General features: G+C 40.6%; 2 protein-coding genes across 4 annotated transcripts in view; one reads left to right on the top strand and one right to left on the bottom strand.

Moving 5' to 3' along the window:
• Window positions 1-250: 250 nt before the first annotated feature.
• On the top strand, window positions 251-10,049 carry GMPPB (GDP-mannose pyrophosphorylase B). Of its 2 annotated transcripts, none has more exons than XM_014057461.2 (10): window positions 251-329; window positions 529-663; window positions 2,800-2,880; window positions 4,376-4,424; window positions 4,514-4,656; window positions 5,281-5,439; window positions 6,797-6,875; window positions 7,875-8,002; window positions 8,608-8,790; window positions 9,261-10,049. In XM_014057461.2, the coding sequence occupies exons 2-10, from the start codon at window positions 535-537 to the stop codon at window positions 9,390-9,392; spliced, it is 1,083 nt and encodes a 360-aa protein (XP_013912936.2). In that variant the 5' UTR covers window positions 251-329; window positions 529-534; the 3' UTR covers window positions 9,393-10,049. The 2 variants fall into 2 exon arrangements, with proteins under 2 accessions (XP_013912936.2, XP_013912929.2); XM_014057454.2 differs by having other exon boundaries at window positions 316-450.
• Window positions 10,050-10,169: 120 nt separating this feature from the next.
• RNF123 (ring finger protein 123) overlaps window positions 10,170-18,577 on the bottom strand; it is a 98,780-nt gene continuing 90,372 nt past the window's right edge. For both annotated transcript variants that reach the window (XM_087709283.1, XM_087709285.1), the window contains exons 36-39: window positions 17,783-17,925; window positions 13,938-14,032; window positions 11,850-11,935; window positions 10,170-11,471 (exon numbers count right to left, since the gene is read on the bottom strand). In XM_087709283.1, coding sequence (XP_087565409.1) covers window positions 11,372-11,471; window positions 11,850-11,935; window positions 13,938-14,032; window positions 17,783-17,925 — 424 coding nt within the window. In that variant the 3' untranslated portion in view covers window positions 10,170-11,371. The remainder of the gene's footprint in view (window positions 11,472-11,849; window positions 11,936-13,937; window positions 14,033-17,782; window positions 17,926-18,577) is intronic.

Below are 18,577 nucleotides of genomic sequence, written 5' to 3'. Positions count from 1 at the left end.
TGCCACCTTAACTCTACAGCGAAACCAGCGACGTGTCCAACGCCAGTTCCGCCCCCCCCCACCCTTTTTTCTTAATCTGACACAAATGGCCGCTTCATAACGCGATCCCGCATTGCTACGGCAACACGGTAGCTTCTTCTGCGATTGGCCGATATATGCGATTCTCCTAGCCCGCCATTGGAGGGTAGGAGCAGTCGGCCACGTCAGCCGTATTGATTGGTCAAAGGGTTCTAACGGGAAGCGGAGGGAGGGAGGGATGCCGTGGACGTGGGTTTTGGCTCCCGCGAGCGGGGAGGAGTCTCTGAGTTGGCCGGAACCGGGAGCTGAGGGTGAGGGCGCGAGGGGGGATCCCGGGAGGCGATCTTCGGACGGCTAGGATCTGGGCGTTAGCCTTCTGGCAAGCTTTGCTGGACGGGACCGGGCGAGAGAACGAAGGAGGCGCGCAGGCAGGCAGGTTTAGTGTAGCCGAGAGCGGTTGGGGAGGACTGGGCTCCGCAAAGCTAAAATATTCCCTTCTTTCTTTTCCAGGTCAAGATGAAGGCGTTGATCCTGGTGGGGGGCTACGGCACTCGGCTGCGACCCCTAACCCTCAGCATCCCTAAGCCCCTGGTCGAATTCTGTAACAAGCCCATCCTGTTGCACCAGGTGGAGGCCTTAGTAAAGGTAAGGGGTACATGCCTCTGTGTGGGACAAGAGATGTCTTCCAGTGAAAGATGCATGTTTAAAAGCTGCCCGGCCAGCTGAAAATCAAAAAGCAAAGCTTTTCCTTGTTACATTTGTGTGGGAAATTTCTACCTGTTGTATTGCTTGCCTGACACAGAGCTTTTAATGGAACACTTTTTGTTTTAAAGAGAAATAGGGTGAATGTGTGAATCAGACTAAATCTGGAATTGAAATAATAACATTTTGTCTGCTTCAGAAGGCTAAGTTGAATTTCCAACTGTCACACTACTTGTTTCTGCCTCTTGCTTAGGAAAGGCATTCATGGTAATATGATTTTCATAGCCATGAGCGTTTATGATCCACCTAGATGTTTTGTTTTCCTCCTGTTCAACCATGTCCATTTGCCTGGAAAAACCCTATTTTCTTGGCAACGTTATTCAGAAGCTCTGTGCCATTGCTTCCTTCCCATGGCTGAGAGAAAGTAACTGGCCCAAGGTCACCTAATCCAGGAATGGCAAACTTTTTCAGCATCAAGTGCTGAAAAGGGAGCGTGTGTGTGCTTGTTTGGGACGCAACCCGGAAGAGAAGCTGCCCAGGGGGCATGCGCGCACTGGAAAGTGAACTTCCGGTTTCCGGCACACGTATGCATGCCGGCCAGCTAGTCTTCCAGTTACTGGTGCGCATGTGTGCTATGATCAGCTGGCCAGCATGCATGCTCACAGCAGAAAATGGAAGACCAGCTCTTCCAATTTCCAGCACTGCTTCACACACAAAGGCCAGCTAATCGTCGCATGCACATGTGCGTCATAAGCCTGGAAGAGGAATGGGCAATGGCGCACATGTCAGGCAACATGGCTTCACGTGCCACTTCGGGCACCTGTGCCATAGGTTCATCATCATGGACCTAGTCCAACATGGGACTAGAACACACAGTCCCCTGGTTTCTAGCCTGATCCACTGCACAAAACTGGCTTTCTTCTTAGATGACATCTCATATTTGTTTATACAGTACTTTTGAATCTATCTTACATCTTGCAGTATATTTTTTTATTTAAATGCTGATTGAAATAAGTGTGCTTTTAGAATTTTTGATTTTTTTTCTTATGCACTAATATGGCCAAATTATACTTCCTGGCAAATATATTCTTGAAATGTAGTAAAGGTAAAGGTTTCCCTTGCACATATTTGCTAGTCGTTCCCGACACTAGGGGGAGATGCTCATCTCCGTTTCAAAGCTGAAGAGCCAGCGCTGTCCAAAGATGTCTCCATGGTCATGTGGCTGGCATGACTAAATGCCGAAAGCGCATGTAAAGCTGTTACTTTCCCACCAAACTGACCCCTATTTTTCTACTTGCATTTTTTACATGCTTTCGAACTGCTTGGGACAGAAGCTGGGACAAGTAACGGGAGCTCAGTCAGTTACGCGGCGCTAGGAATTCGAACTGCTAAACTTTCTGATCGACAAGCTCAGCATCTTAGCCACTGAGCCACTGGGTCCCGCATGAAATGTAGTACCAGTATATAGAACATGGTGTCTTAATTTACATCAATCTAACCGTTATTATTTTAATGCCAGACAGTAAAACCTGATATTGATTGTAATGATGCAGTAGAATCATATGGATATAGGTAAATAGCATAGTCCTAAATAATTTATGCTTTTAGAAGTTAAACAGCACTTTGACTTGATAGCTGAAATATTATAAATTTGGGCCCAATTACACGTGGCTAATGTAATTGATGCAGAATAAGTCTGTATTTAAAGCATCTAGTTTCCACAACAGTTTTAGTTGTGGCTTTCTACACCAATAACTTTTGAAATCAAGGGCATCTGCACATACATGACGACAATGGGCAATAAACTTGTTAGGTGTTGTCTAAGCATGTGGCATTTTAGTTAAGTCAGTTTTCTTAGGACAGGAAACTGACTATTCAAAGTCACTTCCGGACATTAGAATAACTTTCCAATGAGGATTCTGTTTTGGATTTCTGTATCATGAGCCAAGATTTTTTGGCATTTCTCATAAGGAGAAATAATTATTTGGGGATATAATAATTTTGAAAATCATGTTAAACAATCCCTTGAATCAACTCCAGGCCTTCAAATCATGTTGAATGCTCATCTTTTCCTGGCAGGCGGGTGTTAATCATGTGATCCTTGCTGTGAGCTATATGTCAGAACTACTGGAGAAGGAGATGAAAGAACAAGAGCAAAGGGTAAGTGACTTGAGGTGAGCTTTTTTGTTTGTTTGTTTACATGGACTAATTGGATAGAGTAAATCAGCTCTTATTTGCATTTGGTGGGGTATTATTATTTTGCAGTGCAGTGATTTATCATTTCCAGTTATTCTACACTCAACTCAATACCAGTTTCCACAGGAGAGTTAACAGATATGCATGTGCATTCTGTTGGGTAGTTAGTAATTTTAATGTTCCAGAATGAAGGATGTGATGTTTCAACTTAATATTTTGTTTCAATAAAAATGAACTAAGGATTCTAGAGTTTGATATTTTGTCTCGGCTTATGCAAGGAAAATGGCTGGTATTGAGCTTAGCTAAATGTCTTCTCTATAGAATCTTCTTATAATAGGAGGTGATGTATGAGAGTTAACTAACATATAGAGCAACATGTTGAAGAAAAGTGAAATAAGCACAACTATTTTCATAATTCCTTATATAAGATCCCTGCTGTACAGTGTTAAAATAGAATATGCATCTCTGGATATCATGATACTGCTTTTCTGTAACTTTCTATAATTGTTTTGTACATTCTAGATTACTTGATATATCTTCTAGAAGTGTTAATAAAGTGTAGGATTATTCTCAGAGATAATGTAAAAGGAATGACTCTTGAAGATGCTGCACTGCTCTCTTGATTGCTTGCTATTGGCTATGTTCTTTTACATTGATGGATTCAATGTCTAAAAAATATCAGAATTACCGCCACCTCTGCAGTAAACAATTAGATCATAATAAGTTCTTTTATCTCATTCCATTCTTGTAAAATGTTTTGAGCAGATTACTTCAAGCACAAATTTGGCCATCATTTTTTGCAGTACTTGTGGTTTGCTTTTAAAGTAGTAATTGTGTGTATCTTTGGCATTGCACAAAATCACACATAAAATGTTAGATTACAAGTACTTTCTCCACTGTACTGACTGGACAATTTTTTTCCCTTTGGCTCCCTAGTTTGCCTTGCACCTTTTGGCCTGGATCCCAAGATAAGTTAACTTACAAAAGTTCTTGAAAGAAAAGTTTCCTTTTCGCTTTTCTGCAAGGAGTGCCCTGAATCCCATAGGATGACTTCTTGATGATTATGGAATGCCATGCCTGCAGAAGTGCTATGTGTACCTAATTTTAAATAGATTCCGTTACCTTCAACAGACTTGTTCCTGAGTAGGAATGCTTAGCATTAGGGTGTTTGAATATGGTTTAAGAGATAGATAGCCTAAGAACTTTCCAAGGTGCTAAGTAGAATTCTATCATCTAATTTACCTTATTAGCAGCTTTATTTGGTGTGTTTACATATTTAAATAATGAGCGATGAGTCAACAATTAGCAGGTTGCCGTAAACCAACTGGCAATATAATTAACTTGTCCTATTTGAGAAATTGTCTAAAGGCTGTTAGGGATAGAATCACGGCCATGCACTCACAGATGCTTGCTTCTACTTTTCTTCTAACTGCGTTTCCAAATTCTTCTTTGTTCTCAGTTGGGCATTCAGATTTCTCTGTCACATGAGAAGGAACCACTGGGCACAGGTAACTGTGAGATTAACAGTGTTTTTTGGTTATGGCTGCTAAAGGGCTTATGATCAGATGGACACTGATAACTCCTGTTTCCTCCACAGCTGGCCCACTGGCACTAGCACAAGAGCTTTTGGCTGGAAATTCAGAACCTTTTTTTGTACTCAATAGCGATGTGATCTGTGATTTTCCCTTCACAGACATGGTACACTTTCACAGGCATCATGGAAAAGAAGGCACCATTGTGGTAAGTACCTAGGGATTGCAATTCATTGTTTTTTGTTTTCTGAGGGTATTTTTTTAAAATCTTACTGCATTTGAAGCTCCCAGAAGTGTGGAGCAGGTTAGCTGGAAACACAGAAAACAAACTCCTTTTGGTGACCATATACAGTAACTCATTATTATCAAAACCAAATGGAAATAAAGAAAATTTAAAAAATGCACACCCAATGCTAAACAGGCCTCTCTTTGTTAACATAACTTGGAGGATATTTTTTAAAAAACTGCTAAACCTAACATCATAGAACATAAACTGAATGATAGGTGGAATATAAAACTAAAAATAATTAAGTAGTGTGGCTTTTGTTTCATTTAGGCTGTTACATGGATCCAGCCATTCTGGTTGGCAATACATGGTTTATGGATTGGCTGGTCATGTGAACTCAGCAACACATTGTTTATTTGATAAAACTTGGCTAAGCAAGCCATGTTTTAGATTGTTGTATGGGAACAGCAAGCAATTAAGTGTTCTTTTTTAAGACTTAGAAATGTGGTCAGAATAAAAATAGTAGCATAAGGTATAGCATTTTCCTGATTTATGATTCACTATCATGACTGCTCCACTGTATCTAATGTTGACTTTGCTTCGCAGGTGACAAAAGTGGAAGAACCTTCCAAATATGGTGTAGTAGTGTGTGAGGCAGATACTGGAATCATACATCGCTTTGTGGAGAAACCTCAGGTTTTTGTTTCCAATAAAATCAATGCTGGGATGTACATCTTAAATCCAAGTGTATTAAAGCGCATTCAGGTATAAAACAGAAAGGGTAAAATGGAGGTTTCAACAAACTAATTTCCATTAGACATTTCTTAACAATTGTAGTGAGATCAAAGCCATTTTTTAGATATGGTGGTACACCAGATGATTCTTCCATAGTGCTTAGAATTATTTGAAGGTGGGAATGGTATGTTTGATTATCATGATGTGCAAATTCTGAAATGGCTATTGCCTCTGATGAGAATGATCTGAAGAATAAGTCTAAAAAATATTAGTTTATTGTGTAAATATTCGGGATGTTCAGTCACTCAAGCCCTGGTCACTTCCAGATTGGACTACCGTATTTTTTGGAGTATAACATGCACCAAAGTATAAGACGCACCAAGATTTTGAAGAGGCAAATTAAAAAAAAAGTTTTTGCACTCTGCAGACCTCCCCAAAATGGCCCATTTTTCACAAAAACGGGCCCCTTGCTTGTCAAAAAAGGGCAGGCATAGCCTTTAGGAGGCTTATAGAGTGCTTCTGGGGGCTGGAGGAGCAGAAACGAGCAAAAAACGCCCTATTTTCCACTCATTTCTGCTCTCCCCAGCCTCCAGGAGCACTCTGGAAGCCTCCTAAAGGCTATGCATGGCCATTTTTGCAAGGGAGGGGGATTCAGTGTATAAGATGCACCCAGATTTTCGTCCTCTTTTTTGAGGGGAAAAGGTGCATCTTATACTCTGAAAAATACGGTACTTGTAATGCACTCTACATGAGACTGCCCTTGAAACTCTATCCAGAATGAGTGGTACAGGCAGTTTTGTGTGCTTTTAAAACAGCACGTCACACTTCTGCTCTGCAAGCTATATTGGCTGAGAGTTTGCTTCAGGGTCCAATTCAAGGTGCTGGTTTTAATCTTTAAAGCCCTTCATGGCACATGACCTGGGTTATCCAAAGGACTACCAGTCCCCAATTATATCAGCCCATCCCATCAGGTCTGGCATGTGGTGGGTATCATCTGCTAGGTGGGTCCCAGAGGTGGGCCTTCTCTGCATGCCTTATGGAACATTCCCACCCTCCACCCTGAAAATGAGGTTCATTCCATCCCTGTTAATATTCTGGAAGTCGCTCAAGATCTGGCTTTGTAATCAGGCCTGGGAGTCCCAGGAGACTGGTGACATTCTAAGATGGTTCCATTATTGAGGCTAAAAAATCATTCTCTCTTGGGCCCTGTAGTTTTTAATAATGATTTTGTATGTTTTTAATAATTTTTAATTTTATTTTATGATGTATTCTATCCAGAGCCACTTTTTTGTGAGATGAGTGACCATATAAATTTGTTAAATAAATGCATGAGGGTTATATAGCTCCCATTGGAATGGCCATCTGAGTCCCTTTATCTTTTTCTTAGCTGCGTCCTACCTCAATTGAGAAAGAAATATTTCCAGTAATGGCAGAGGAGGGACAACTCTATGCTATGGAATTACATGGTAAGGAAAAAGCTTTGGTACTTTTGGATTAGGATTCAAAATTATATAATAATATGTGTTCTGAAAACAAAAAATTGTTCTGTTAGCCAAAGTCGGGTTCCCAATTATGACACCTTTAAGGTCTGTGGACTTCAACTGTGGCTGATTGTGAAATTCTGAGAGTTGAAGTCCCTACGTCTTAAAGTTGCCAAGATTGGGAACCTCTGATTTAGGCTAACATGAGTTTATCTCCAAAGTATCTACCCCTAAAGTCCACACATCTTAAAGTTGCCAAGATTGGGAACCCCTGACCTAAGTAAACACAACTTTTTCTAGAGGAAACAGCTAATCAGCTTTGGAAGTTTATAAAAGGACATTTTAAATACCATTTTATACCATTAAGATGGAAAATAAATTTAAACATTTGCAAAGTAAATTCATCTGATGCTAGGTTTAGAACAGGGCAACCTGCAACCCTAGAATCACAGGCAGCTTTGCCTTTTTTGTATGATGATGTATGACTCACTTTTGGTTCTCATACAGCCAAAAAAATGTTTAGGTCAGTTCTTGGCTGCTAAAAAGATTTGAGAAAGGGGGCCCATGATGCCTTGAGTCATTGTTGACACCTAGTGACTACTGAATGAGTCCCTGCAATTTGCCTGGAAAATTTCAAAAATTGATTGCCATTGCCTCCTTCTTAGGGCTGAGAGAGAGTGACTGGCCCAGGGTTATCTAGCTGACCTCATGCCTAAGGAGAAAACTCCGTCCCCTGATTTCCTGCATGATGCTTTAACTATAGCACCAAACTGGCTTTCCCCTAAAAGATTACCTACCGTAGTTATTTTAAAGCAAAGGAATGTTAAATATCATTACAAAATACGTAAACTTATCAAGATTGGGAATCCCAGCCCAGAAGCATTAATGCTTTTTCTCTTTCCAAATGAAGAGCCCCTAGTACCTGTGATCCCAATGAAACTCTTGTTGCAGATTACCTGATTCATACACCTTTTAACACTGCAGGATTCTGGATGGACATTGGGCAGCCAAAAGATTTCCTGACTGGCATGTGCCTATATCTACAATATTTACGGCTGAAGCAGCCTGAGCGGTTACATTCTGGATCAGGCTGTATGGGGAACGTACTAGTGGTAATCTCATTTTAAAACATTTTATGTGGGTAGGGAAACTATCAGATGGAATAGCATTTCTACAGGGATCTACCTAGCTGAAGCAGGGCAGCAGCATAAGCAAATGTTACCAAGTACAGTCCTCAACTTACAACCATTCATTCAGTGGCCATTTGACATTACAACAGTACAGAAAAAAGGAGACATGACCATTTTTCACACTTATGACCATTGTAGCATCCCACAATCACATCATCAAAATTGGGACAGTTTGGCAACTGGTCCAGGTTTATGACAATTGCCATGTCCCGGGGTCGTGTGATCCCCTTTTGTGAACTTCTGACAAGCAGAGTCAATGGGGAAGCCAGATTCACTTAACAGCCATGTTAATAACTTAACAGCTGCAGTGTTTCACTTAACTGTGGCAACAAAAGTTGTAAAATGGGGCGAAATTCACTTAACAACAGAAATTTTGGGCTCCATTGTAGTCGTAAGTGGAGGACTACCTGTATGTAGTTCTGATCTGGGAGTAGAAGAGGGAAGAATATTACTTCTCCACCTGGGAAACTGGAAACTGTTGAGGAAGGATCGTAAGGCCGTCTTTCACATTGGAGCTTTCATTTCAGGACCCAAGTGCCAAGATTGGATCAAACTGCAGTATTGGTCCCAATGTCACAATTGGGGCAGGAGTTGTGGTAGAGGATGGTGTTCGGATCAAGCGTTGCACTGTTCTAAAGGGATCACGCATTCGTTCCCACTCGTGGCTTGAATCCTGCATTGTTGGGTGGAGCTCCTCTGTGGGACAATGGGTGAGTGAGCTCTAGTTGTCCTAAAAATGAAGGGTTCTATCTGCACAGTTTAGAAAATAATTTGGATTGCCCTTTATATATAACTACGGAAAACAGGACAGTATTATACAATGAGGGTTTTTTCCTATTTTAGAACTTTTGAAGGCCCGCATAGTCTCTCAATGTGGTAGAAATTCAGGAGCAAAACATCCCCCCCCCCTTAAATATAGGTCAAAATGACCACATTAAGCCTCTGCAAAGCTTTATGCATGCCTTCTCCATCCATACTTCAGGTACGGCAGGGCCTGTAAGCCTCGGGTATCACCCAGGGCATTCTGATTTTACTTTCCTTAGCAGTCCAGGGGCTGAGAGTATTTAACTGTTAAGAACCAATTCCTGAATAGTCACATGACTTGTATAAGCAAGAGTCTCTTTTAAAATATATTTTCCTAAGCTCAGCTCTGTATAATTGCAAATCATTATTTCCTCAGGTGCGGATGGAGAATGTCACTGTGTTGGGGGAAGATGTCATTGTGAATGATGAACTCTACCTCAATGGGGCCAATGTGCTGCCTCACAAATCCATTGCTGAATCAGTCCCAGAGCCACGCATCATCATGTAGCAAGCTTGGATTGAGTGCTGGACTAACTGGCAGAACATTTTATTGGAACGACCACACTCTGTGCCTTGGTGGCAAGGGACTCTCTATTGAGTTCAAGTTTTTTCCTCCAAATACTGGTTTTCCCTTGCTGCTGACTTAATCTTTACATGGAGTTCTAGGAGTGGACAAGACTATTGCTGCATCATTCAGGATTGGGATGAAATAGGATAGGCTACCTGAGCCAGATCCACCATTGTTCTACAGTAGAGTCCAGTACCCTGTATTGGACAAGGACAAGTCATCTTTGCTTTTAAGATCTGGGACAGTATAACACAGCTCACCTGTTTGAAGATGAAAGCATCCAATAGTTCTGGAAAAGGGAATAAACATCATGCTGTATACTAATATGGTAGGGTGGTATTTGCTGCTTATGAAGCACACAGGCAAACAAAATGCAGTACTTTCCCTGGAACTTAATTGCCTTATAAAACTGCATTGCTTCCATTCCTATGGTGAATAACTGGCAACTTTAGAACTTTGGACAAGGTTCTCTAATGAAATCACAGTGTAATGAAAACAAATGAAATTATTGTAATTAATGAATTCTAGGTATGTCATGTGTTGTCTACTCTTGATTCAAGAAATGCTACCGATGAGAACAATACTCCTTAAAATCAACTTGCTCTAATTGCTCTCTTTCTTGCAAGTATCCCTATAAGAACTGTGCCAGCCCTTTGCAACTTACTATCTACATCATAAATAATACCTTGGAAATGTGGAGAATATACATCTGACAGCTTTAAGGAATAATAATTTAATATTTTATTTTATGGAAGTAATATCCCCTTCCACTTTGGAAGGGGAAGGGGAAGAGAGACAACCCTATATGCACTTAAATTAAGTTCCTTGTTTGCTACCCTCCCCAGCATTCTGGATACAAGTCACACACAGTACATTTTTAAAAAAAATCCTTGTCTGCTCCTGGATTGTACAGGCAACCTAGTCACACAATATAGGGTGTGTGCCACAGGCACTTTCTGCTGGTGGAAGATAGCAGTGCAATCAGGTTCGCCTCTGCTGTAGCCTACAATATCAACAATATTTCTCCCAACCACTTATATAATACATGGACCAAATATTGGTCCTATTGAACCTGGCCTTTCCCATGATCAAACTCCTTGTGGTCTAGGCTGCATTTATTCCTCTGTTGTATCATTGACACCTCCTGCCCCTCCCCACCAGAGTGTGGCCTAGGGTCTGTTTTTCAGCTGACTTTGCCTTCAAAGGAAAGGAGCCAGACTCTCAAAGAGCAGATTCAAATTTTTAGGCAGATAGGTGCCACAATCCTTCACTCAAATGCGTCGCCTTTGACTGCACAGTAGAGTATTGCTTGGCAATCTCCAGAACTATCACATCAGGTGCTACAGGTGAATGGTGTCTGCAGGGTATGCCCACACAAATATTTGAACCAACTCTAGCTACACATGCACTGTCAAACAGCAAAGTGCTGCTGCTGTAGCAGCAGCAGCCAGAACACACTTGGCTAGTGAGTAGCTGGACTCACAGGAGAGATGCTGGCTGCAGAGAATCCACTTTTACTCTACCATGGAGAGCACCTCATCAAAGAGGATGTGTCCCAGCTACAGTACAAGACACACTTCCTAAGGTAGATGCAGGATAAGAACTATGGATTCAGGCTGAGGTAGAGAACCTGACCACGTTAAGCCCCTATGTACGTAATCCATAGGAAAAGCCCAATACCTGTTGGTTTGGAGTCAAATGACAGCAACAGGAAGTGTACCTAAATTCAGTAGGATAGAAGAATACAATTTGGCCTGGATGATGCATACAGATGTGTGTGTCCTGCAAGAGGTGTCATAAAACTGAACTCAGCTGTGCTGAAAAACAGCCACCTTTGACGAGATGCTCTTGGAGGGGGGAAGAGTCCTCTAGGGAGAAGCTGCCCAGGCATGCGGCCCCTGCCCTGCAGGGTCCAGGCGCTAGGAGGTGGCTGGTTTAATGTAGTCATCCACTCCTGTGATGGTGGCTTTGCAGAAGAAGCAGTCCTTATTGTTCATCAGGTGCTGGTTGATGCAGGCTCTAAAAGCAAAGAGTTTATACTGAAAACTTCCAATCACTTCTGCAAAGTTTCCCTTCTGGCTTCTAAGTTTTCCCCAGGAACCAACCACCTGTATGCTTTCAAATCTATCCTCCTTGCAGTCAGAAACCCCACTTCCCTGAGTCTGAAGTAGTTGTCTAGTTCTATTGTATAACTTCATGGGAGTACAAGATCCTGGCTGCACAAGCAGCCATTTAAAAGGATTATGGGGCTTGGGTCTCTTCCAGGAGTTTAAAGGGGATTCAAATGACCATCCCTAGATTTGTTCTGGTGTACAGCTGTGATGCATTCCAGCCTGGCTGCTATCCAGTTAGCATGATAAAGGAGACAAAATGTCTGCTTCTGGAGGGATTACTCACTTGCATGATTTGTGGGAGCATGGCTTAAATACAGCAGAGATCGGATGTGCATAACAGATTGGACACAAGTCTTCTTCACTAGTGGGCTGGAAAAAACAAGCACATACAAGCACCTATTTAACTTCAACAGCAGTTATCACCAAATCTAAATAAAAACCAAGTACAAGATATCCAAAGGCTGCTTTTCAGCTTTGGAATGACATGCTTTATAACACAGGGTGAGTCTCCTTCATTCCTTTGCAAAAAAAAAAAAAAAATTAAATATATGCTTAAGAACTTCAGAAAATTCCTTTTTAGGAATAAATAGCAAAAGAGATTAGAATGTGGATTTTGGAATGGCCTAAGAGTCCAGATGAATTTGAGATAAGATTTTGAAATTAATGAAAATAATCCCATGGGAAAATGCTGTGAGGAAGAAATGAAAATGAATCAAATTCTAGGACATCACTTGAAAGGATTAAAGTTTGAGATTGTTACAAGTAAAAGGAATATAAAATTGATTTATTTGATCAAGATTAAAATAGATAAATTATTACCTCCAGTAATCCTTAATGGTCTTTTACTGACTAGGACTGAACAATGAGGTTTTTAAGGATTTGTCTATAGATAAGAGATGAGATGTGGGAAGGAAATATAATTTGTTGTATTTTAAGAGAAAATGATAAGTTGCTAAAATTGTTTATACTTGTGATGAAGGGGTAAGTTATTTCTTTATATATTTCTTTTTTCCTCTATTGCTTTTCTATTTTTCTACATTTTTTATTTTCTTCACTTTCTATTTTTCTTTTTATTGTTTTTTTCTTTTTTAGTATTTATTTTTTTTAATTGTAATGTTTAATATAACAATACTATAAAGAAAGATTTAAAAATGGCAAAATATGCAAAACAACAATTAATCTCTTGTAAAAAAAAAATAAACAAAAGAACATATGAAGATTACTCTCTTTTAATATAATTTTGGGAGGGTTCAAAAATGTTGAAATCAAAGTATTTACAAGTAGGTTCTCATCTCTGCCTTAAGGTTATACAGAGAATGCATTGAGTCCAGCTCAGTTTGAAGTTCATAATGAAGTTTCAGCTCCTGTCTCTAGTTGGGCCTTGGCTAAGACCATGACTTCCTACTGAAGCCCAAACATGGACCATCACATACAACCCTCCTGCTCCCTCTCCTGCAGCTCCAAACTGCAACTGGAAGGTGAGCAAGCAGACAAATTAATAATTTATACCCAGTCCCTGCCAGAGATCATGTTCTTTGCTGGATCACTGCTTCTCATTGGAGGTCACCCAAACATAGGAATAGATGCAAATGATATCTTAGATGCAAGAATTAATCTGGACAGGTTTTTTTTAAATTCAATTTAAAAGCCCTTCCTCCTGGATACTTCTTTCACTTCCCACTCAAAATTAAACTCAGTTTGCTGATCTCAAGGCAGGCTCTTACTGTTTTTCCTGATACTTTGGAAATAATTCCAACTCGCTGAAACATAAGCTTTGCAACAGTGGTGAAATTCAATTTTTTTAAACTACTGGTTCTGTGGGGGCGGCTTGGTGGGTGTGCTGTGGTTTGGTGGGTGTGGCTTGGTGGGCATGGCAGGGGAAGGATACTGCAATATCTCCATTCCCACCACATTCCAGGGGAAGGATACTGCAAAATCTCCCATCCCATCCCACTCTGGGGCCAGCCAGAGGTGGCGTTTGCCTGTTCTCCAAACTACTCAAAATTTCCGCTACCGGTTCTCCAGAACCTGTCAGAACCTGCTGGATTTCACCCTTGCTTTGCAAGCACTTTTGACATAAAGCCTGCAGCTCAGTTTCATATGGTTCTACATTTCTGAACAAGATCTTGAAGTCAGAAACATAGCCTGGAAAGCAAATTAACTAATATTTCTTGCATTTATACAGTTCTCAATACAGCTCTTGAATTTTATGAGCTCATCCTGGAAAGCAAATTAATTAATGTTTCCTGCATTTATACAGCTCTCAGTTTCTTGCATTTATACAACTCTGGCATGAGAGTTTCTGTGTCACCATGGATGCAGGTTACCAAAGGGAAGAACATGCACACATTCAGATACTCAGAATACTTACCAAAGTGGCAGCTGCAGCTTGCTTGGATTCTTCACTGAGGTGGCCAAGCATTTGCTCCACCTTGGCTAACTCTTCTTGGCTGATACAATCAGTGTCTGCAAAACAAAACAAAGAAGAAGGGATTGAATAGGTATAGATTTTGAGAATGTGACAGAAGAAAAAGTTACCAGTTAAAAATTTTAACTTTCAAAACGTCATCTCTGACGGGCTGGGAACACTTAAATTGAACTTGTAGACAAGGTTGATGGCCACAGGGGGGCAGAGTCCAAACACATCTTCTAATCATTAACCCCAAGTAAGCAAAAATAATAATAATTTGAGCTCAAAATGATAACCGTGCTTTCAAAACTACTGTCCCACTGACATTTAGTGTTAGAAAAATAAATGTGAAGTGTTTGTATGCCACAGTATGCATGAGAATTTTATTCAACAGTATTATACAAACATATTGGATCCATTGCTTCTGATTAGAGACTTTACAATATTCGATGATGTTTTAATTTTAAAAATATTAAATTTTTCTGTGCTCAGAACAATGTGTAGGTGAGAGGCTTGTATCATGATTGCAGAAGAAACATGTTAATAATTACATTTAGAGAGGACACAATACATCCATGAAAGTGATCTCTAATGTCACAAGGCTGCAGCAACAGAATCTATGATGAAAAAATAATAACCTGATTCAAGTTAAGACTGTTTCATGAAGAGGTACAAGAAAAGTACCCTGTGGTATGTCCCAGGATGCATATTTATATAAGCTCCCCCCCCCCCAACCCAGTCTCTGTAACTAGGATATTATATGTTGTTATTGTTTTATGGTAGCTTTCTTTCACTCTTTAGCCTTTAGGACTGATGCGGCAAACTGGATCAAGCTGCAAAAGTGAATACTTAGACAAGGTACAGAGAACAACTGTGCCAGAAGCTATAAAACAAAGTATACACACAAATCTGATAATCACTGTGTCAGCAAACAAATATCTAGCCTGGAGCATTTAGCATTGTTGAAGGGTGGTGGTGCTGGCAGAGGTACAAGCTCATATTCTGGGAATCAAGCTATTAAAGAGTGGGCACTCTTTAACAGGCTGGGAAGGACCTTTTCCTCCAGGCCCCAGAAATAGAAAGAGAACACAATCCCTTTGCTGCAGGACAGGGAAAGTCATAGCCAGGCCACAGAGTCTAATTGCTGAAGAGTCTTGATAGATGGGAGGCGATCCTGATCCTGTTATCAGGATTCATTTTATGAAACAATTAGCAGAGACAGATGGAGAGATACCTTACAGTACATTAGAGAAAAAAGAAGAGAATCTGCCTGTGGTATTCTCTGCAGCTGGCTCCCTTCCCTATAGCAATATTATCATGCAATTATCAAAAAATAAAAGCCTTCAGTTGTCAGGCAAGAAAGCCCCATTTATTTTGACTGCAAAGAACAGAAAAATACTGCAATTCTTGCAAAAACCATTGAACCTTCATAGACACAACCTGTTCCAGTCAAGGTGCCTGAGGGTACTAATTAATAACCTCCAGAAGGCACATACACTCACAGTCATTATTCCACATTTTGGAAAGGTTAAAGATCCAAATTTCACAATAAAACCTCTCAAACATCTCCCACTATATATCCCATGGCGAGTATACGGTACACCAAGGGCAACTGTAATTGCCTCATTCAAACAGGTAGGAGAGCAGTTTTCCTGAGATTAGTTGAAGTTCACAGAAGAGCTATTACAGGGGAGAAAACGGAGATCATGTCTGAAGCCGAGATGTTGCTTTATTGTCTAAATACTCTCTCTCTCACTCTCTCAACAGAACAGAAACTTATTTGATTCTACATGTTCAGTTAGAAAAAGTGTTCATCATCATCACTGCCACCCCAATCATATCTAGTTTCGCCCATCAGCTCAAGATTGCTAAAGGATTAACAACTTATGGAAAACACCGAAATTAAACAGTGTTATTCTTTAGTGAGCAGCATTTCCCTGTCTGGATGCTCTAATTACTTTCCTACCTTTCTATGGAGCTAAGGACAATAATCTGCTTCTCTCTTCTTAGAGCTGGAGAAATGTTTTTCTAACAGGGTTGGTTTATGGAAAGACATCTATTTTTATGATGCAGGGAAGCAATGCTTTCATTTTATCAATGTTTGATCGATAACGATAGTATTCAGAGCAGCTCAATTTCAGTGAAATGAGGGCTAGTTTAACAAAGTAACCTCATCAAGACAGAATCATGCTCAAACACATACAATCAAGCTAGTCCCTCACTCCCCTTAACCTCCAAACATCCAAAGCAAAGCACTCCACATCTCCAAGAGCCATCATGATGCCTCTGATCCTCTCTGTTTCAGGACAGCTCTAGCTTCTCTGTTTTCTCTTTTTACTTACAATGCCAGTTACTCCAAGAATGCATAATCTTCAAAAGGAGTAAGAGGATATCCATTTATGGGGAGAATACAAAGGGTGCAGTGTGTAAAGAAAGAGCTGAAACATTACACATATAATTGGTCAGATAAGATAGCCAGTTATGGCCAAGTGGATACACAAAGTTTTAGACTCTGTAGTGTGGTCTTGCCCTTTGGGATTTATCTCTGCTGATATCCTTTTCCAAATATTTAGACTGGACAATGTTTAAAAAATAACATTGCAATGCTAAATTTAGGCTCCTCAAAAGTAGAGAATGCAGACCAAGAGGAAACCTGTTCCCATATTTCATTCTATGGATACATTACACAGTCTTATCTTATGTGATGGGATTAGTATTAAAACCTAAGCAGTGTCAAATGCAGCTTCCCAATGTATTTATTTGCTCTGCTCATCATTCGAAGAGTTGTTGGTTGCTAACATACAATCGATAAAAAGATGCAGCACAACTACAAAACTCGAATTGGGAAAAAATAAAAGGGAAAAATGAACTCGGGCTCTATTATTTAAAGTTAAAAATTATGCCACAGTTCATATAATGATAGCTTGGACAACAAAAATTCAGGATGAGATGCTGCTTGATGCAGCTTCTTTCATTGGAGCCAATATAAAACAACCTACAATCTTCCTTTTCTCTGCTTCCAATGAATATTCAATCTGATCAGTTATATGTTATGCTACTATTCTCATGGAGGAGAAATGTAGGAAGAACATATAACAATGCTTGGTCCATCCTCGTAGCCCCGAAAATTACAATTCTCCAAGTTTCTGGGGAAAAAAATGTCCTCTAACAACTTTTTATCTGCCCTTCTAATTGGAGATGCTGGGAACTGGATTTAGATTTTCCTACCACAAACGTGCCATGACCGATTTCAACAGTTCTACTTGGCTCTGCTAATCATCTCTATTAGAAGCTGTTTGTACTATAAAGGATCTTAGAATAAAATTATAGGAGGACTTTGTGATACGTTTTATTGTGTTATTTTGTTCTGGATGCATTTTAACTGTGTGTTTATTTTCACATGGATTTTGCTATAAAAATTACTCCGAATGTTTATCAGAAAAGAGGCTCAGATTTCATCTTAAATAAAGCTCTGATTTCTTCAAAGCCTTGACAGATGTTTCTTAGAGACTAGGAAGTTGCAGTTAGTCTCGGGTGTGCAAGGACAGGAAATTATTGTATACCTTTGTGGAATTTCAAAAAGCAAATACATTTTGAGAATAAGAACAGGTTAACGGGGGGAAATACCAAGGTAACATTAAGAAATCTTGTAGACTGCTCACAAACTTCACAACAGGGACTATTTTATTGTCTTTTCTACAAAGACCTCTTAAACGTTAGGCAACCATCAGTCGGACTAGAGACAAAAAGCGATGCAAGCAAGCAGTTCTTGGCAAAAGGAGGCATAACATACCGGAGATACTTACAGGTCTGCAGGGAGAAATGTTTCTTGTCAGCAGAAGATGATGTCATTCCCAGGACTAAAGGCTCCGTGTGACCCAATAAGTACTGAATAGAACGGAGCTGAAAACAAGGATCTGCCAGGAGCACAGCCGTTCCTCGCTCAGCCCTAGAAAGACAGACAGACAGACAGATAGGGAGATTCTCTTTTTAAATGCCTTGCCTTGGAATAGCAGGTACTGTTCTGCTTACAGCTATCACTCTTTTGTCACAAAAAATGTATACCACAGTCCTTCATTAAATAAATACACAAGTCCACTTGTTGCCCTGAAAACACTTCCCATGGGTGCTTTAAGACAGTGTAGATTGGGATGGCTGAAAGAAAGGGAGGAAGAGATGGCAGGCAAAGACCCTCAACAAGCTTCAAAGGGATTAGAGCAGGGGTGTCAAGCTCTATTTCACTGAGGGCTGCATCAGGGTTGTGTTTGACCTGGGGAGATGGAAGGGGGGGGGATGGACAGCTCAATGTCACTCATGTCGGAGGCGCCTCTGGTGGCCCTAGCTCTCTGCCAGTGGAAATGAGCTTCTGAACTCGGTTTTCAGCTGCAACAGCCTCCTGAAACCCTCTGCCAGCAAAAATGGAGCTTGAGAGGGCTGCGTGTGGCCCTCCTAAGCTCTATTTTCACTGCCAGAGGCACCCTGAGTCAGTCCTTTGCTGTTTCCTGGGTGGCCCTGTGGGCCAGATCTAAGCATCCCGTGGACCAGCTCTGGTTCCCGGGCCTTGAGTTTGATATCCCTGGACTAGAGGCTATTTGCTAGAA

Source organism: Thamnophis sirtalis, unplaced genomic scaffold, assembly GCF_051295495.1.
Source record: "Thamnophis sirtalis isolate CommonGarterSnake01/CBP01778 unplaced genomic scaffold, rThaSir2_p1.2 scaffold_3, whole genome shotgun sequence".
In the NCBI taxonomy this organism is placed as follows: Eukaryota; Metazoa; Chordata; class Lepidosauria; order Squamata; family Natricidae; genus Thamnophis; species Thamnophis sirtalis.
This window is presented reverse-complemented; position numbering and strand designations above follow the sequence as displayed.